The 20,877-nt window shown below is 48.1% G+C and overlaps 1 protein-coding gene across 3 annotated transcripts in view; it reads left to right on the top strand.

Annotated features, from left to right (window-relative positions):
* Window positions 1–836: 836 nt before the first annotated feature.
* INPP5B (inositol polyphosphate-5-phosphatase B) overlaps window positions 837–20,877 on the top strand; it is a 41,293-nt gene continuing 21,252 nt past the window's right edge. The window contains exons 1-5 of one of the 3 annotated variants that reach the window (XM_057705788.1): window positions 837–913; window positions 1,759–1,856; window positions 1,991–2,020; window positions 3,254–3,364; window positions 8,159–8,299. In XM_057705788.1, the coding sequence (XP_057561771.1) occupies window positions 1,784–1,856; window positions 1,991–2,020; window positions 3,254–3,364; window positions 8,159–8,299 (355 nt within the window). In that variant the 5' untranslated portion in view covers window positions 837–913; window positions 1,759–1,783. Of the gene's footprint in view, window positions 914–1,758; window positions 1,857–1,990; window positions 2,021–3,253; window positions 3,365–8,158; window positions 8,300–8,520; window positions 8,577–9,743; window positions 9,844–20,877 lie in introns of those variants that run through there. The other 2 variants (XM_057705806.1, XM_057705798.1) reach the window with 2 other exon arrangements.

The following is a 20,877-nucleotide window of genomic DNA, read 5'->3' as shown; positions in this document are numbered from 1 at the left end:
AGCCCCATCCCAGGAGCAATAGGACCGTGTCCTCCTCTCCAGTAATGGGACAAGGCACCACACGTCCAACAAATAGGCTGGAGCCCACGTAGAAGTGATTGGATGCCCTTCCAGACAAAGGGTGATGCAGCAAATTGTACCTCCCACCAGAGGCAAAGGGATGGCCGCTCTCCCTAGAAATTAAAAGGCCCACTGTCAAGGGAAGGGGGAGAGGGAGGAGAGGGGAGAGGATCGGGCCTCCTTCACCTTCTCCCATCACAGAGCCCCTCCTCCCTGCCCCCAGCGCTCGGAGGCAGCTCTGTCACCTCCTGGGTGACTTGTTGACTATAGGAGCTCCCATCTGCCCTACCCCAGGGCGTGTCTGCTCAGCAGGGGCCAGCATGGACCAGTCTGTGGCGATCCAGGAGACCCTGGCTGAGGGGGACTATTGCATCATCATATCCTTCCCTGCGGGTGTCAGCTCCCAGCCCCAGGGCCTGCCCTGCCTGGCCTGGGGAAACACAATGGCAGGTGTCTACGTGTCTGTCTGCTTGCCTCCCTCTCTCTGGGTCATCGGGGGAGAAGGAAACCAGTACGTACTGAGTAATGAGTCCTGGACCCTCTGCTGGGTGCTTTAAAAACTCAGCTATCCTCCCACCCCCTTGTGAAGTTGGGGGTTACTATCCTCATTTCACAGATGAGAAAGGTCAGAGAGGTGAAACAATCTGCGTGGGTGAGGACAGGGCAGGGCAGGGCAGGCCAGGGCAGGTGGGGCGGGCTGGGCTGGGTGAGGCCTGGGTGCCTTCTCCCTTTTGGTTTGCCTTGACCCTGAGCAGCAGGCGGTGCAGGGTGTGCTGTGTGAGGGAGACAGCAGGCAGAGCCGCCTCCTGGGACTCGTGCGCTACCGCCCGAAGCATGGTGGCCAGGAACATGCGTAAGTCCTTGCCTACCTGGCCCTGGGGTTTGTTATTCTCCACTGTCCCTCCAGCTGGACTTCATGCTCTCTAGGGCAGAGTCTGAAGCTTCTAGAATAATTATAATAATGATAGTTAATAGTTTTAAACACTACAGGCCAAGCCCTCTGTATTATTAGCTCATATAATCCTCAAAATTTGATGACAAAACTTCTCAAGAAGACAGTTGAACATACTCCTCCACATCTTGAGCCCCATGGCCTGACTGTCTTGGGTTCAAATTTAGGCTTTGTTACCTCCGAGCCATGTCATCTTGAGCGAACCTCAGTGTGTCCAGACTAAAGATTAAAATGAGTTACTACACGTAAAGTGTTTAAGATGCTGTGAAGCACATAGAAAGGGCTCCGTAAATGTTGCCGGTAATACCCACGTATTACACAGAAGCAGAGAGAGAATAATGAATACTTATCAAAGATCTCACAGCCAGGAAGTGAACCTCAGGGTCTCAGAGCTGGGAAGGAGGAGCCTTAAATGCTTTCCAACCCACCATCCTCGCTTTAGAGACGGAAAAGCTGAGATTCAGGGAGGGAGAGGGGGAGGCTAAGATTGCCCTGTTCTCATCACACACAGTGCTAGAATGCACCAGGGGGAGAGCAAACATGGGTTTTACTAACAAGGCAGGAGCTTCCCAAAGTGAAGCAAGTTCAGCTTTGATGACCCAACAGTCTCTGATGGGCGCTGTGGGCAGAGAGGCATGAGCACAGCCCCGGGGACCAAGGAGGGAGCGCGAGCCCCCTGAGGCTTCCACAGTGGGCCCGAGGGACGGCCACAGGCCCCCTGTCCTCACTCCACTTCCTGCTCTCAGTCTCTTCCTGTACACGCACCGAAGGATGGCCATTACCGGGGACGACGTCTCCTTGGACCAGATCGTGCCGATCTCTCGGGATTTCACGCTGGAAGAAGGTACCACAGGGGGCTGGACAGGACGATCCCTCTGCTCTGGGTGCCCAGGTCATTTCTGCCCTAGTTGGGTGTGGAGCGGTGGGAACAAGGATGATGCTCAATTGCTAAGGGCCTTTTCGTTTCTCTCCCCACAGTGTCCCCGGAAGGTGAACTCTACATTCTTGGTGAGTGGTCCTTTCAGTCTGAGTCCCAGTTAGGGCAGGGAGTACAAGATCTGCAGAGAGAGGAGTGGTGTGAAGTAAGAGCACCCTCCGATCGCCTTACCAAGGCCCAGTCATCTCTCCAGTCACTCTCTTCCCTGCTTGCGGCGCTTGGAATCCTCTGCATTCCAAGCACCTCAGACGTGACACGTTTCCACCACGGAGCCCCTGCACACACTGCTCCCTCCTCCTGAAAGCCCCCACTCCTCTCTTCGTGGAGTCACCCATCCTTCAGGGCATCAGTTCGCACTTTGTCAGGAAGCCTGTGTTGAACTCCTCAGAGAGCCTGTATGCTGGAAGTGCTTGTATCTCACTCATACACACTCCTGTGTCTCATCCTTGCCAGCTGTCAGTCACGGTGATTTAATTATTTATAGTGACCTACTTAATGTCTGTCTTCCTTGCTAGACTGCAGTCGTGATTGCAGAGGTAGCAGTAATAATAATAACAGAAATGAATATTTATTCCGTGGTGATCTCGTGCCAGGCATGACGCTAAGAGCTTTATACACATCACGTGGTGCTCTCCTCACAATTCTATCAGGTCATCACTGCTTTCATCCCCATTTTATGGACGACGTAACTGAAGCCCAGAGAAATGAAGTAATTTAGTAAGTGGTGGGACCAGGATTCAAACTCGGAACCCAGACTCTGGAGTCCGTGCTCTTGATTAGTCTGCTGGTCCTCACTCACTAGCTCGGCATGTGTTTTCGGTGCTCGCCATGTGCCTGCTGGGGGCTGGGGTTACGCTCTGAGCCAGACACCATCCACAGTCTAGTTCCCTGAAGACAGGCCATGTCTGAACTCTTCAGCATGGTACTCCCAGTGACTAGCATGTGCCTGGAACAGTCAGGGAGACTGACCGACAGACAGCCCCTCTGTCCGCCTCTGCGTGCTTTTCATTCCACCCGTGGGGCGGGGGTAGACTACAGGTCCAGAACCTGGTCTCTTCTGGCTCTGTCCAGAGGCTGTGGCAAGGCTTATTGACTTTTCAGAGCTGAGGTCCACCCCCTTTGTAGACAGAGGGTGATGTTAATTTGGAGCTGGGGGTACAGAGGGCTCCCTAATTGCCCCAGCTTAAAGGTCAAAGGGGCTTTGGGAGCTTGGGCTGCTGACGTTCCATTCTGGGGGCTCCAGCCTGCAGATGCACCTAAGCACCCTGGAGGCCAAGTGCTCATTTCCTGCCTCCCCTGTGCAGGCTCAGATGTCACCATCCAGCTGGACACAGCAGAGCTCAGCCTCCTATTCCAGCTCCCCTTTGGTTCACAAACCAGAACGTTCCTCCAGGAAGTCGCCAGGGCCTATCCAGGTAGGTAAGACCCCAGACTCCCAGGGGAGGGTGGAGGGGCTGGACACTGGCATCTCCACCATCAGTTGATTTTGCACACTTTGGACTCACACTCCACAGTTTCTGTCAAAGCTGCTGGCACGAGGCCACAGTGCCCCCAGGCTACCAGTGGGCCACAGTGTTTGCATTTCTGTTTTCCCACTTTTGGACCTGAGTTTTTTTTTAATTTTTTTAATTAATATATTTATTTATTGGCTGCATTGGGTCCTCATGGGCTTTCTCTAGCTGCGGAGAGCAGGGGCTACTCTACATTGTGGTGAGCGGGCTCCTCACTGCGGTGGCTTCTCTTGTTGCGGAGCACAGGCTCTAGGCACGTGGGCTTCAGTCGTTGTGGCACATGGGCTCAATAGTTATAGCACACGAGCTTAATTGCTCCGCGGCAATGTGGGATCTTTCTGAACCAGGGATTGAATCCGTGTCCCCTGCATTGGCAGGCAGATTCTTAACCACTGCGCCACCTGGGCAGTCCCTGGACCTGAGTTTTAACTCCAGCAGGTCCCCTTTGCCCTCCTTGCTCTGGGCAGGGCTGCACGGGGTGAGTTGTGATTCTGATGCAGAATCTTTTACAAGTTAGCAGGGTCAGCAGCTTCCAGAGGCCCACCTTCCCTCTCTCTGCCAACCACAGCTAGAACCAAGGGAAGTCTGTCATAAGAGCTCTCCTGCCCTTGAACCCTGCTCTGTCCTCCACTGCAGCTGAGAAAATGGTCTGGCTTTGACCTAACAGTGAGATGTTAGTGGCCTCTAGGGCAGAATTTGTTTAGAGTGGGAGAACAGCCAGGCAGGTGAAGGAGAGTTTGTTCAGAGCAGAGAATCAGCCAGAGAACATGCAAATTCGAGCCCCCAGATGCTGGGGTTAGCTGTTTACCCAACGCTGTCACTTATTTCCTTTCTAGCCAACATCTTGGCTCTGCAGGAATGGGGGCTGGTCTCCCCTTCTATCGTGGTCTCATCATGGAGCCTGAATGTCTGGGGGCTCCAACTCAGTTTGCCTGGTGTGCAAGAAGAGGACTGACTGTGGATGCAAACTGGGGAGTGTGGGAAAAGGAAACAAGACTATAGAGCCTTGAATGCCAAGTTAAAGGGTTTATTCTATAAGCAGGGGGAAATGTATCGCCAAACCTTCAACTACTAAGGATAACCTGTTTTATGATTTTTATTGGTAGCTATAGGAGAAGTAATAACAGCAAAGAGCACGGACTTTGAAGCTGTACAACCTCTTGCATTTGAAACCTATCTTTGCTGGTCCTTCGTTGTGTAACTTTGGACAAACCACCTCACCTCTCTGAACCGTGGTTTTGTAGACGTATTTTTTTCTTCCAGTTTTATTGAGCCCTGATTGATATGCAGCATTGTGTCAGTTTAAGGTATACAGCAGAATGATCTGACTTACATATATCACGAAATGATTTCCACAGAAAGTTTAGTGAACATCCATCCTTCCCATGTATGCAATTAAAGACATAGAAAAAAATTTTCCTTGCGATGAGAACTCTTACGATTTACACTCTTAACAAGTTTCATATAACACAGCAGTGTAAGTTATACGTACCATGTTGTGCACTACATCCCTAGTACTTATTTATCTTTTTTTTTTTTTTTTGGCCACACTGTGCAGCTTGCAGGATCTCAATTCCCCGATCAGGGATTGAACCCAGGCCATGGCAGTGAAAGCCCACAGTCCTAACCACTGGGCAACCAGAGAACTGCCTGTTTTATTATAGCTGGTGGAAGTTTGGACCTTTGACTGCCTTCATCCAATCCCCCTTCTCCCCGCTTCATCCCTCCCTCTGGTAACCACACATCTGATCTCTTTTTCTATGAGTTTGCTTGTTTGTAGACTTTTATTTTAAAGCATATCTCCCTCATGGAATTGTGAGAATTAAACGAGATAACACATGTGAAAGTTCCCAGCACGTAGTAGGAGCTCAGAATATATTTCCTTAGCTAATATTTTTTTAAATTTCTTTCGGCAATGTTTTATTTATTTATTTAGGCTGTGTCAGGCCTTAGTTGCAGCACGCGGGCTTCTCTCTAGTTGTGATGCACAGGCTTCTCTCTAGTTGTGACATGCAGGTTTTCTCTTCTCTAGTTGTGGTGCACAGGCTCCAGAGCATGTGGGCTCTGCAGTCTGCAGCATGCAGGCTCCCTAGTTGAGGCGTACAAGCTCAGTAGTTATGGTGCTTGGGCTTAGTTGCCCTGCGACATGTGGGATTTTAGTTCCCCGACCAGGGATCGAACCTGCATCCCCTGCACTGGAAGGCAGATTCTTTACCACTGGACCACCAGGCAAATACCCTTAGGTAACATTCACTGTGGACTTATGTGGACTTATTGTGTGTTAGATACTGTTCTAAGGACTTCTCAGCACATTATCTCATTTTTCTCATCATAACCTTTCAAGGTAGGTATTGTCAGTGTGTCCATTTTACAGGTAAGGAAACTGAGGTTCAGGGAGGTTAAGTGCCTTGCCTGAGTACAAAGCTGGTAAACAACAGAGCCAGGATTAGACAGGATTAGAGAGTCTCCTCCAGAGCCTGAGCTCTTGAGTTTCACTCTAATGCATCCCAACCCATTCCATCCCAGGCCAACCCATCCCATTTAAACTGCTCAGGGAAAACTTCATGTAGGAGGTGATGTTTAAGCTGAGACTTGAAGGATGAGTGAGGTTTTTCCCAGGTAGGGAAGAAGGGAAAAAAGACAGTCGGAGTTAAGAGCAGGTCACTGGGTGGGACTGAAGTTGGGGTGGGAGAAGGCTGAGGAATGAGCTGAGCCAGGAGGGGCCAGCAGAGACAGCGCATGAAGGGTCTTAAATAACTAACAAAGAGATTGGACTTTGCCCTGTAGCTTGTGGGGAGCTGATGGAATTTCAAACTGAGGAATGATGGGGTATGATTTGCATGTTAGGAAAAGTTCCTCTGCCAACTGGTGCAGAAGGGGAGAACCTCGAGTAGCATGATCCATGGCAGTGTACTGCAGTGGTTCAGGCATAAAAAGTGAGGCTTGGACCCAGGCCTGGTCATGGGGATGGGGAGGAGAGGATGGACTGGAGAGATCAAACCTATGAGGATGCAGGTGCCATGGGGACAGTGAGTTTAGGTTGTGTTCACAACTTTACCCTCTGTGGTTACAACAGTGTCTGGCATGTAGTAGGCACGTAACACATATTTGTTGAATGGATGAACAGAGCTTGAGAATGAAGGAGAGAGGGAAGTCAAGGATGATTCACCTCTTTTAGGCTTAGGTATCTGTCTGTCAGTCCTCTTCCCTGCCCTTCCTTCTGGGGTCCACACCTGGGATAACAGGGAAACTGCACTAACAACTTCTCTGAGCAGCTGTCATGATGTGGACTTCCTCAGGGAGAGGTCTGGGTGAGGGAGACTCTCAGAGCTGACAGCCTCTTGAATATCCACCAGCCCAACCCTGGCATTTTACAGATAAAAGGACCAGAGTCCAGGATGAGGTTACAGGTGAAAGGAACTAGGTTTTCCCTACCCAGTTCTTGGTGGATAAGGTGCAGCACAAAAGGCCAGGGATTAGAAGTGCCTTGGTCCAAAGATCACAGTTAGAGAAGAGAATTAGCCAACATTAATTGAGCACCTACTGTGTGCCATACATTTTTCTAGACAGCTAGACAACACACAACAACGATGTTCTTCTGTTTAGTCTTTTGAGCAATACTAAAGAGTAGATATCTTGTTTTATAGATGAGTAAACTGACAGAGAGTAAACTGACATTTAGTAACTTACCTGAGGTCATTCATCAATTGAAGTAATAGGACCAGGTTTGGAACCCCAGGTTATAACTCCAAAGCCCATGGAGTGCAGAGATTTCAGTTCAGATCCCAGCTCTGCCACTTCCTAGTTGTGAATGTGAACAATATATTTTATTTATTTGAGCCTTGGCTTTATTATTTGTACAATGGAAATATGAACTCACCTTACTTACTGCTCCAAGAGTTTTGTGAGGAACAGATGGGTTAATAGTATGTAAATGTTGAAAATAATTTAAAAGCTGTGCCTGGAAGTACCATAGTCAGTCCTGCAACCCAAGTCTCTTCATTTATGATGCCCTTGCAAATCCAATTCAGTTTGGTCAGATTCATGCAGTTCTACAAGGGGAACAGGCAGCATAGCATAGGAAACAGCAAGTGTTTGGGTGTCAGGCACACCTGGGTTTGAGTAAGAGGCAGGGAGGACCCAAGAATTTCTAGGAAGGAGGAGTGGCAATCTGGTTAAGAGGGAGCCAGAGGACTTGTCTCGAAGGCATATTTCATAGCAAGCACACTGCTTTTTACTTACAGTGTTTTTTGGAGAGGCTTGAGAGTTGCTGATGGAGATTATGGGTAAAGCCCCTAACCCGCTCCTTAGTACTGACATCTGAGTTCCCACTCTGTCACTCACTCTGCGACCTTAGGCTTTACCTGTGTGAGTTCAGCTGCCATGGGATAATAGTTCCCTTCCTCCTAAAGTTAGCTGTGAGAATTAAGGACGTAATATACATATGAAGCACAGATCTCGGCACATAGTTACCACCAGGTCGGAGGAGTGGCGCCGATCTATCTTGGTACAGCACTTCGTTTTCATATTTATTATCGTGTTTGAATCTCAGGCCCACCCTGTGCGCTAGGGAAACAGGATTGGAGCCTCTCAATCCGGGAGAGGCTGAGCGATTTGCTCATTTACAGAGAACTGTGCAGAGGTGGAAGCGGCTCTTCAAGCCCGTGGCTCAGTATTCCCTCCTTGTTCTTTCCACAGGGTCCGACCCCACGGCCCCGGATCCTGAATTCCTGTGGCTATCTCGATACAGGTGCACGGAGCCGGAGCCCGGGCCGCCCACGCCGCGCGGCTGGACCAGGGCCCCAGGCACCTGGCCCGGGAGCGCTAGAATTGGCGGAGGCAGGTATCGGTCTCTGAAGGCGCGAAGGGGATTGGAAGAGGTTCGGCTTCAGGGGCGGGCCCCGTTCTGTTTGGGGGCGGGGCCATGGAACAGACCTGCCTTCGATTGGCGGGGTGGCACGCGGGGGCGGGCCCCTCTGGGGGCGGAGCGGGCGGAGCGGGCGGGGCGGGGCGGGGCGGGGCGGGGCGGGGCGGTCCGGGCGGCGAGATGAAGAGCTTGAGGAAGCAGGCTGGGAAATGTCCGCCGCCGCCGGCTCTCGGGAACGCGAATTTGCAGGTCCGGGGGGCGGTGGGAAGCTGGGCTGGGGCTCTGGGCCGAGGGCGGTGGCGGGCCTGGCCCTCGGGCTGGCAGGGTCTGCGGGATGGCCGGCGGACGCTCGGGGCAAAGACCAAGGTCCTGGCCCTGCGGAGTCGGGGACATTGGAGCTGAGGTGCTGTGGGGATGTTAGTTATTCTTAGCCTGGCATGCTGAGGGCAGGCGGGAGCCAGTGGGGTGCTCAGGAATCCCGAGGCCGGGGTTGTGGTTGTAGTAAAGCTCCGTTCCCGACTCGCTGTGTGACCTGGGGCTGGTGGCTGCTCCTCTTTGAGTCTCAGTTTCTCCATCCAGACCTTTGATTTGCCTTGTGTGGGGTTGCGCTCCCCACGACAGAGCTTTCCTTTGAGTTAGGATTGGTGTGTGTACTGGGGCTGCCTGGCTCTCCTGTCGGTCCCCCGCCCCTCTGAGAGATCGGGCTGTGCCCAGACCCGGAGTCCGGGAGAGCCCTGTCCACCCTGGGCCTGGAGGCCACAATGAGGTTACAGGTGAAGGGGATCTGGATTTTTTTTCTACCCAGCCCGTGTTGGATAATGTTGTGCATCACAAAAGGCCAATTGTTGAGCAGGAGGTTGTCTTTTGGAGAGTGAGAGGCCCAGGGCTGAAATTTGGGTCAGTCTGGTGCTTTGGGAGGACCTGCAGACGTGTGTTTTCTGTCTAGCTCCTAGGTTTTCCACTCGGGGCTCCCTGGTATTTTGTTCTCCTGGGTGTGCCCATGCAGCTCCTGTTACGTCTGGGCTTTGGTATGACCACTGGTACCCACTTGTGCCCCTTTTCTCAGCCATTTGCTAGAGAACTGTCAAGTAGCTGTGTAAGCGTGGGCCAGCACTCCACTTGCATTTACAAGGCTTGGAAACTATGAGGGGCGGAGTGGGGATGGGGTGGGAGTGTGGAACAGCACTTTGCACAAGTTTGTAAAATGAGAGGAAACGAAGCGAGCAGCAGAGCAGAGGACTTCCTCCGTGCTTTTGCTTTTCCTTCAGTGCAGCCACTGCAAGACACAGTCGCAGCAGCCGATGGTGCTGGTAGTTTGCATCTCTCATGGGCTTATCTCAGCTCACTTGAAGTGCTGATCTTGAGACAGCTGTTGTGTCAGTTTCCATGACATTCTGGGCTATGGTGCTGGGACAGGTGAGAACTTCAGATTAAGAACATATCCTCCCCTTGCCCCTTCGAAAGAGGCTGCCAGCATCCAGTCGGCGGAGAGCAGGCCTGATGGCAGCAGAAAGAGGTGGGTTCTGTCTTCTCAGCCAACACACCAGAGTCTGTTGGAGCACTTCATCCCCTAAGTAGAGGGAGGTCTTCTGTGAGAAGTCAGGACAGCTCTGAAGCAGTTATCTGCTGCTGGGTGATAAATGCAAAGGGATCTCAGAATCTTTTGTGACTTTTCAAAAATCCGAAAACTAGCACTTGCCAGTGAGGAGTTACTGTCAAGCTTTTGGTTTCATTTTTAATTTGAAATGATTTGTCGCCATTGTAATACCTACGATAAGTGGGGTTATGCTATTAAATGCTAAGTTGCTCATGTTAAAATTGGTAAGAATTGGCACTGAGCTCCCAGTTCTGTTTCGGTCAGCTCTGTTTCCAGAGTTGCTTTGGCCTCAGAGGAGAGTCACATTATCTACAGCAGGTAGGGGGAACCCTTTGGGCCTCCTCTCTATGTCCCTGATAGTCCAGACCCCAAGGAAAACAGATAGTGGATTTGGTGCTTCCTGTATGAATATGGTAAAAATACCCACTTCCTGGTAGCCCAGGGAGCCACCCCAAAGACGGCTTTAAAACTCTGTTTGTGATGCACATCAGGAGAAACAGGGCTTTCCCAAGGGAAAATCAACAGAGAGGGATCTGATGATTCACAGGGGTAAGAGAGCGTGGATCGCTCAGCAGGACGGGGGGCGGGGTTGGGGGGGGACCTTGTGGGGCGAGCCCTAGGTATTTGGCGGGGAGTGTGAAGTGAATCTGGTTTTCATGCCGTGACTTTGTCTCGGTAGAGAAATGAAAGATCTCACTTGGATATGTCTCTCCGAAATGTCCATTCTTTTCCTTGATTTGTCTTGCTTGCATTCAGAAGTGTCAGGCCAGAGTTGGTAGGGATTGCAGAAAAGTGAAATGCAGCCCGTTTTTGATTGGGGCCAGTGTCTTCAGGTTCAGACTCAGATCTTTGAGCTAAGTTGTGATGTTGAAGTGAGATGTAAGGCTTCTGGTTGACTGGCAGCCTGTCCCTCCCTGATGCCTCTTCAGGTGCCGAGACCTTGCATGGGTCTCAGACAAGGAGCTGTTGTAAGTAGGGGTCTTTCTGGTTCACTTATTTAACTGCTCTTCTTGGTGTAGCTTTTTTTTTTCCTTAAAAAGAAATAAGCAGAAATGCCTTCCTGTTTCTATCTAACAACTAATGGTGCTCTTATCCAGAAAGCCCCTTGGGGAATCCTGCATTGGGCTCAGTACTCACCCCTGTCATTGTGTAAAATATTCACCTGCCTCATCCCAGACACATGCAAAGACCTGGAGCTGTATTCTGGAGGATTCTGAGCGATGCTCTAGAAAGGAAACAGCTACTCAGAAGTCCCATTGGGGCTGCTCTGAGCTAATTTAACAAAATGGTAACAAGAAACAAAATTTTGGTGTTTTGAAGTGGTTTCCTTATTCCATGGTTGATTAAAAGCGAGGTAGCTTTGTAGTAACTCAGTTTCAGAATGAGATGTGCTATGAGTATTTTTTCCCCTTGGACCCAGGAAATAAAGCATTAAAATCTGTCTGGCCTGAGAAAGGAAGTTAATGCTATTTATAACTCAGGGTAGCATAAAGGGTAACCTAGATTACCAGGGCAGAAGCCAGTGAGAATGTTAGAAAAACAGCCCCTGGGTCGGTCAGTCTCCTTGCTCCTCCCTCTGTTAGTAAAGTAACATGTGTGTGACCGACATACCCTTTTAGCACAGAGAAAATGAATTTTCCTAGATGTTTATCCAGCACGTGGAAATCTCGCCCACCAGCTCCACCTTTGTGGCAAACACTGCAGGCTCCTAAGCAAATTCATTTGGCTCACTTTGTTCCTTTAAACAAAAGAGAACTGTGTTCCTTTTTCTAACTCCTTCTGTTGTTCCTTCTCCGTTTCCCCCTTTGTCCCATCTAACCTTGTGTTTGTTTCTAGAACAGAACCCCCTGAAGACTATCTTTCCTTCAGAAAACAGTTTGTTGTGGAATTCTACAGCGGGATCCTAGAGCAAACGAGGTGACCCACAAACGTTCACTTAGAAGGGGCGCTTTGCACAGAAAAGTCCTCAGGGACAGAAGGTTCAGGAAGAGGAAGGCATCAATATTTATTAGGGGAAAGACAGTTTGGGGACAGAGAAGCTCACTGGCTTGCTTGTTTTCTTTGCTGCTTAAAATCTGCGGGAACAAACTTGTAGATTTTACCAATGGTGCATTTGTGAACTAAAGCTCCAAATAGGAATGTTGAGGCTTTGAACAAAGTGTATGGCTACGTGGCCTGGATACTTTAATTTTTATTTTCATTACTGCACCTTGGTGTCATACCGGACATGCCCCCTGACTTTCCTCTCTCCCATCTGTAAAATGGGAGTGAATGTGTGCCTCCTAGAAGGTCTCACAGGACTGAAGGAATGCTAATTTAAGGCTGGTTCCCCCGGGCGACACATATAGGAATTGCAGAGCTTAGAAACTGGCTGCCCGTTTCAGGGCCTTCCCTAGGCCGGTTTCTTCCAACTTCTACGTTCCTTCTCTTCTTCACTCCTTCCCTCCCTCCAGTTTCTTTTCTGTCAATATAATCACTAAAAACCTCAGTCATCCTTGACTCTTCCCTCTCCTGTGTCTGATAACCAAATTCTGTCCATTCCTTTTCTGCAATTTAAAATTTTTTGGAAAACTAAAAAAAAATAAATAAATCCCAACAGTTCATGTTGATATCCTCCAACTTGAACTGGTGCAGTGGTGTCCTTACAAGTCTTCCTCCCCTAAGTCTCCTTCTCCCTTGGGGCTCACCTTAGAATGTAACTTTTATGTGCCCTACTATTTTGTTTGTGAACTTGAATGCCGCACCACTCCCTGTAGCCTGAAGAATAAAATTCAGATTCTTTAGTGCAGCGTTCAAGTTCTGCTTGGCCTAGCCTCAGCCACCCTCCTCGAGTCTTATCTTCCTGGCTCACCTTCATTTCCTCTTACTTCAAACCCGACTGTCTGTTATTTCTGGGTAAAGCCCTCTGCTTTTTCATCTCTTTGTTGGCTGCTCATTCAGCTACATTTTTACAGGCTTGAACTTGCTGCTCTTAGCATTTTGCATCCTCTCTCCTCCCCAAATGCCAGCCTGATGCCTCATACATCAGTAGTTGCTCAAAAAAGGTTGTTGTCTTCACACCTTGGAGACCCATGCAGTTCCTAGCTTGAGTGCTTTTTCGCCTGAAGGTCGTCTGGCCCCTTCCTCTTTGAGCAGGCTCTGCATTTCTTTCCACCCCCACCCCCTTCCTGGTTTGCTCTTGCCCACTTCTCTTTCAGCTTTATCACCAGACCACAGACTGTTCACAGAAGGCCCAGTGGAGGGAGAGCCTGGAGGAAAAAGTCATCTCTCCAGTAGCCTGTGACCACTACAATCTGTAGCCTAAAAGTAATTGCACAGTTGCAGTCTTTCTCCTTGAAAGCGAAGCTAGTGATGTTTAGCCCTTGCTGGCTTAAATTGGATTTGCAGGGAGCAAACTGGATTTTGAGTCCAGGGCTTACAGGTTTGAAGGGCATGGAATGTGTTTTTAGAGATGTCGCTGTCCACATTAATTGTTAAAATCTGTGGTACTTTTTTTTTTTAAGCCATGAGATTATGGGAAATGTTTAAAAGAAAAAGAAAAGAAGGAAGAAAAAGAGAAAAAAGAAGAAGGGGAGGGAGAAAGGAAGAGAGGGACTAAGAAGCATGGTTATTTGATTTTAAAGAAAGGAACAGAACTATTTGGGGTGGTAGCCAGGCTGAAATAGGAATCATTGGTTCTTTCCGTCCTTTTTAATGCTGGGCGCCCTGTGCTGTGGGCTTCTCTCAAGAGTTCCCCATCCTGTGTGTGCTGTGTACTTAGCTCCCCTTTGTCCTAAGAGTCAAATCCAAACTCCACATGGTGTGCAAAGTCTTACAGTGTGGCCTTAATGCATATAATAAAAATCTATTCCTAATAAATTAAAAAAATAAAATTGTGTTTATAAATAAAATTTGATTACTGTTATGACTATCCTCATTAGCAGTTAACGTTTATTAAGCACTTACTCTGGGTCATGGGCCTCACCCTGTGTACAACAGTTCTGTAAGAGGATGTCCATTTTTCAGATGGAGAGACTGAGGCTCAGAGAAGGTAGGTGACTGCTTGTGATCGCTTACCTGGTCAGTGACAGTGAGAACAGAACTCAGGTCATCTGTTTGAATCTAATGCTTGAGCCCTAACTCCAACACTCTTCTTTTGTATCCCCTGATGCTTCTCAAACAAAACTTCATTTCTGCTTGTTTATACTACTTATTATTACTTATTTTTGAGCATATCATAATGCCATGTCTTTGCGCTGAAATTATTTCTTCTGCCAGAGACACTTTCCAAAACTGCATGTTGCTCTGATAATTAATATAGCTTTTGATTAAGAACACAGACTCTTGACCCAGAGTCCCTGGGTTTGAATCCTGGCTGTACCATTTCTTAGCTGTGTGTTCTTGGGCAAATTACTTAACCTCTCTTTGTTTACCTCAGTCTGTAAAGTGCAGATAATAACGCCACCTACCTCGTGGAGTTGTGAAGATTAAATATTCGTATAGTGGTTAACACCATGCCCAGCATGCGATAAGCCTGAAGTATTTGCTATTAATGTTATTCACGATGATATTACCGTCATTGGCATCGTTAATGCAGCCTGACTTGGATTCTGGGTAGTTGGATCTGGGTCTGTTTGTCTCCCCTTAAATAGAATGAGTCTTTTGCTGGTATGTGTGCCTTGTCTTAGAGAGGCCATGGGACGGCCCCCCGGTGGTGTGTACACAGCCTTGCGAGGCATTAATCCTGTCCATTTGAACTGCTGAGTAACTTGCTTACGTGATTTTGCCAGTTCTTCTAGTGTGCTGGAAATGGGATGCCAAGGCCAGTGACTGAGGAGATAGGAAGGGACACTGCCTCCTAGACTTGTCTGTCTAGTAGAGGCTCAGGAAGGGCAGGACATGATCTCCACCCAGTAGTGACATCCACACACCCACACAACCTGGGTAGACCATGGTGGTACTTTTCCTTTCTTATCCAAATGGACTTACTCCTTCTCTCCATGTAGGACTTACCCCTAAGGGTTTATAGTTTCATTGAAGATGTTGTGCTCATGTTGGCCAGAGAGGAGGCTGTGGAGTCTAGCAGATCTGGCTTTTAATGTTGACTGCACCATTTACTGGCCTGGCTCTGTGTCCTTGGGCATGTCTGGTACCCGCTCTGGGCCTCAGTATCCTTATTTGTAAATTGAGGCCAGTAATCAGAAATAACACATGAAGCACTGAGCATAAGTCTAGCTATTAGAGGGGACTCGATAAATGGCAGTCGTTATCAAAGCAGTGGGGGGTGAGGGCGGCAGAGCAGAGGGAAGAGAACTAACCGTTCCTGCATACGTGCTGTGTACCAGGCATTGTGCGAGCGTTTTGACCCATTTAGAATTTCATTTGTTTATCCTTTTGGCTTCTGAGTTTAGTGGTGTTATCCTCATTTTACAAATGAGGAAACAAATTAAGTAATTTGCTTGAGGTTTCCTATGAGGTTATGGATGGAGCCAGTAAAATGGCCAGGTCGTTTTATTCCAAAGCCCCAAGGCTTTTCCACACACACTCTAATTTCTCTTAAAGTGCCAGACAAGTCATATAGACAGGAAGGCCTTCCGAATTCAGAGAAATGACTGCCGAGGGCTAGTGTGGTTGGGGAGGGCTTAGTGATTGATGGAAGATGGAGGAGTTGAGGCTGGACTTTGAAGTAGAGGAAGCCAGGAAGTCGGAGTGAGGGCGGCATGCGTGGGGAACCTGTCTGTTTAGAATCGGCTGTCTTTGGGTGGCAGATGGTGAGAGAGAGCAAGACCAACTTGCAAAGGCCCTCCTCTGCCAGTCCAACCAGTTTGGACCTTCACCTCCAGGCAGTGGTGAAAAACTGAAAGTATTAGAGCAGAGAGAGATGAAATCAGAGTTTAATCTGGCCAAGTCCAAAGACTGAATTGGTAAATTGGGTAGGGAGAAGCAGGAAGATCTCTTAGTTGGAAGGCTCTTGAGGTAACAGGTGAGGAGAGGATGGTTTGGAGGAAGGCAGCTGTGAGAATGAAGAGATGGATGGCTGACTGGCTCTGGAGGCCCAAGGAGAGGGGTAAGCAAAGGGCAGGATGGCACACTGAGCTGACGGGGAGATGATGGTGCTGGTGACAGGAAGGGGTGCTCAGGGGAAGGCCCGGAAGTGAAAGCACAGCTTTACCTGAGACCCACCCGTGCACAGAGCATCTTGTAAAGTGCCCAGTGGACAGTGCAGGGCCTGGACTCAGGCACAGCTGGATAGCTCTGTTTAGAACTGACTGTGCTGGCTGGTGGTTCTTGTAGAAGAGAAGAACAAGATCTAGAGTTGCACTGGCTAATATGGTAACGGCTGGCCACATGTGGCTAAATTTACTCTAGGTAAATAAAATAAAAAATTCAGTTTCTCATTCACTCTTGCCACATTTTAACTGTTCAGGTGTAGCTAGTGGCTACTCTTTGGGGCAGTGCAGTTATAGAACATTTCCATCATCTATTGGCTAGCACTGGTCTGGATCTTGGGGAGTACCTATAAATAACTGGGGGACCTGCAGCGGGGAAGCAGAGCGAGAGGAGGAGACAGAAGGAGCAATTGAATTAAGAAATAATGTTGCTGCCTCTTGGGCAATTCTCAAAAGAAATAGAGTACTTGGATTTGGGGTTGAATTTGCTTTTTTTTGCTTGTGTGATGTCATGTTTTTGGAAAAGCCCAGACCCCAAGTCAGTGGCAGGCCTGGCTACAAAACGTTGAAATGGAGGTCTTGCCTCCTGTGTTTGATTTGTAGATCTGAGCCTTCAGCAGGTCTGTTTTGGCTTCTAGAGCACCTTTTGACTGTGCAGCTGAGGGGTAGCCTCCATTAACCATAGGAAAAGAAGACAGCAACCATAGGGGGCAGATACTGTTATCTTTGTTCAGTTCCGGAAGCAGAAGCTTAGAGAAGTGAGATAACTTGTTCAAGGTCATGCAGCTAGTAAGCAGCAGGGCCAGAAGTGGAACCTAAGTCTGACTACAAAGCTTATCTAAAGCCTGTATATATATAAGGCTTTATATATTTTTATATATATATGTGTACACAAAAAAATACATCTTCTTTTACCTAACTTTGAAAGTACCTATAAGCAAAAAGAAAAAGAACTACCACTGAGAAATGACTACTATTGACATTCAGTGTATACTTTTCAGACTTTTCCCGTGTATGTATGTATGTGTCTGAATATATACATATGTGTATATTTATAAACATGTGGTATATGTGTACATAGATACAGCCCAGTCTTTTCTGATACATACAGGCCATGCTCTTAACTACCACCCTTAATCCCTTATTAGCATTTCTGGAGTCCTAAAAGCTCTGAAGATGGAAAAAAATTTTTTTGGTAAGTTTGGCCCAAGTTCAATTTGGCAGTTAAAACTTGCTTGAACTGACAGGAGGCTATTTATAGGCTTTATTTATCCTGTTAAGCGTTAGTATTCATAAGCTGCACTGAGGAAATACTAAAGTGATTGGTTTCTGGATGTTGCCTCCGACTCTGCTCGGGGTGCTGGATAACATACAGCTCAGATTATGTATTATCTTTCTAAAATGTCTCAAATTTTAAATTCCAAAATACACTTGGCCCGGAGGGTTTCAGATAAGGGATTGTGGGTCTGTGTTAGGTTATACTGCTGCTCGGGCAAAGGAAAGAGCCTCCAGGGTCAGTGTTATCTGTTTAGCCAGGCATGTGGAGGGGTTTGGGTTCTGTAACGTGTGCAATGCAATGCACAGAATTCACAAGAAAAATGGAACACTCCCTACTTCTGTACATACAGAGCAAGCTGCGGTTGTTACTCTGGTTGACCTACTAGATGAGCTCTTACTCGGAAATGGTTTCAATCGGAAATGGTTTCAATCGTAGGTGTGAAAGGTGGTCATCAGAAATGACAGTGAGCTTAATCCCTGCCCCGAGGCTGTTTGCTCAGTGTGTGTTTACTGACTGCCTGGTATATGTCCTACATGTCCTACGTGGTGGTAGCCAGGGGCCACAGAGGAAGCACATCAGGCCCTGCTCCCGGAAGGAAGTCCGTGGTGGTCTAGCTAAAGAGGAAAGATTGATGAACAGAGTTAAACGGGGTTACAGAGTATTCCCTGGTGGTCCAGTGGTTAGGACTCGGCGCTTTCACTGCCAGGGCCCAGGTTCGATCCCTGCTCAGGGAACTAAGATCCCACATGCTGCGCAGTGCTGCCAAATAAAATAAAATAAGCACGATACAACTGCATTTTTTGTAACAGTTTATTTATTGGCTGCATTGGGTCTTCGTTGCTGCACACGGGCTTTCTCTAGTTGCAGCAAGAGGGGCTACTCTTCGTTGCGATGCGTGGGCTTCTCATTGCAGTGGCTTCTCTTGTTGCTGAGCAGGGGCTCTAGGCGCACAGGCTTCAGTAGTTGTGGCTCGCAGGTTTCCGTAGTTGTGGCTACTGAATTGGCAGGCCACTGATTCTTAGCCACTGTACCACCAGGGAAGTCCCTACAATTCCATTATGATAAATGCCTTGATAGAGGTAAGCACTAGGTATGTGAGACTAGAAGGAGAGGGCCAGAGAGGGCTTTTTGAAGGCGATGACTCCTGAGCTGAGTTTTAAAGGGTGAGTTTGAAGTTTGCCACATGAAGGTGGGTTTGAGGAGTGCTTAGGCTATACCCAGGGTCAGCGGTGGGGTGAGGAGGCAACATTTAAAAAGATAAATGCTTTCCCTGCCCCCACCACACTGCTCAGCTCCTGGGATCTCCGTTCTCTGACTAGGGATCTAACCCAGGCCCTCGGCAGTGAAAAAGTGCAGAGTCCTAACCACTGGACCACCAGGGAATTCCCTTAAAAAGATAAAATGGTTTTGGTGTGATTGGATTAGGGTGAGAGAAGAGTAGTTTGAGTAGGGCGTGGAAAATGGGCCTGGAAGGGTAGTCTGGGGCTGATTATAAATGTCCTTGTGTGTAATACTTAGAGGTTTGGGTTTTACTACAAAGGTACTAGAAGTTATTAAGGGATTTTACACACAGGAAAGACCTGTTCAGATTTGTGTTCTTCTAGAGGTTGGCAGAATGCACTGGAGAGGGTAAGAATGGTGTCAGGGAAATCACTGAGTGTGCTCTTCAGAAATATTAAGAGCCTAAACTAAGGCATGGCAGTAGGGGAAGGGGAGAAGGTCAGGTATAAAAATATTTAGGAGAGAGGATTTGTAGGACTTGGTGACTGAACATGGGAAGAAAGGAAAAAAATCCCAGATGTCACCTGTTCGATTGGGTGACAAAAGAATGGAGGTCTGAGGTTGGGAAAAGGGCAGAGTGGGAGTAGGGAAGCAGGAGAGGAAGAAGGGCAGAAAGATGTGGCTGGAGAAGGAACCCTGGGGCTATGCAATGGTCAGCTTGGTGAAGAGCTGTTGACAGCCAGCTTCCGTGCCAGATTCAGGACAGAAGAGATTCCGAGAAGACTGCCCTGTGGCTAGAAATCCCCCTAACCATGCCTTGAGGTTTCCATACATGGAGTCATGAATGAAGATATTCCAGTTCTTGCTGGACTGAGTCCAGAGAGAGATATGAGGTGGGGACATCAATGAGGTACAGGTCAGCAAGCTGGTTTTCCAGTCAGTACACTGCCCACTCCTGGACGGAAGCGGAGTCCACAGGGACAAACCACTTGTCCTCTGGAGATGGCCTGACAGAGTCCTCAGAAAGCATTGACATGCAGAAACAATGCCTAAGCATTATTCCTAAGTTTGCCTTTGCATGTGGTAAAGCCTTGAGATAATTTTTTAAATTAATTCATTAATTTATTGGCTATGTTGGGTCTTCATTGCTGCGTGCGGGCGTTTCTCCAGTTGTGATGAGCCAGGGCTGCTCTTTATTGTGGTGCACGGGCTTCTCATTGTGGTGGCTTCTCTTGTTGTGGAGCACAGCTTCTAGGAGCGTGGGCTTCAATAGTTGTGGCTCATGGGCTCAGTAGTTGTGGCACACGGGCTTAGTTGCTCCGCGGCATGTGGGATCTTCCCGGGCCAGGGATCGAACCCGTGTTGCCTGCATTAGCAGGTGGATTCTTAACCACTGCACCACCAGGGAAGTCCCTTGGCAGCTGTATTAAGGGGTTTGGATTTATCCAATGGGGAGCTTTTAACAGGTTTTAAGCCATGTCATCAGATTTACTTTTTCAAAAAATCCTCTGGGCATGGTGTAGCGATTGAATTAGAGAGTGAGGTGAGAGAGGAAGCAGAGAGACTAGCTGAGGTCTCCCTCAACTACTTCCAGGGAATTGTTGGTAACCTAGACTAGCATAGTGATACTGGGGACAGGAATATATTGATTCAAGAGGCAATTTAGGAAGCAAAATTGAAAGCCCTTGGTGATTGATTGGAGGCATTGAAACGTAATTATTTTCATATTTCAAATGATTATGTTTTTCTTTTCAACTCCAAAGTTTTGTTTGTTTTTTCTCCTTCTTGTGAATGAGTGGTTGACAAATCCATGTTTAGTAATAGTCTTCAGAGCAGAACTCCTTAGTGATGTTTCATGCCTCTGGTGCTTCTTGTACCTTGTATATCGAAGCAGCATCTCTCTGTGGCCTCTTCATGCTGTTCTCTGTTGACAAGGGATCTGGCTTTTAAGGAGCAAAGAAACAATAAATCGGCAGATTAATTTTCCTTTTCCAGTTTGTTTTGATTTAACAACTTGCCCAAAATATTTTTTTGTTGCAAGTCCTTGGGCTCCTTGGTTTTCAAGGCCCTGCGTTAACAATGGCAAACTCTTCTCGTGCTCTAGAGCACTTTGGGCCTTCCCAGTTTTACTTCTCTGACCCTTGCCTTTTTGCTCCTCAGAATTGAAGTCTCACTCGCAGTAAATGATAGTAACATCACTACGTTATATTTTATAATATGTTGTGTGGCTTTCAAGGTGCTTACTCACGTGTCAACTATTTGATCCCTACAGTAAGCCTGTGAGGAAGGCAGGGCAGGTCAGGT

Source organism: Hippopotamus amphibius, chromosome 1, assembly GCF_030028045.1.
Source record: "Hippopotamus amphibius kiboko isolate mHipAmp2 chromosome 1, mHipAmp2.hap2, whole genome shotgun sequence".
NCBI lineage: Eukaryota > Metazoa > Chordata > Mammalia > Artiodactyla > Hippopotamidae > Hippopotamus > Hippopotamus amphibius.
Note: the sequence above shows the minus strand (reverse complement) of the source record. Positions and strands in the feature narration are given on the sequence as shown.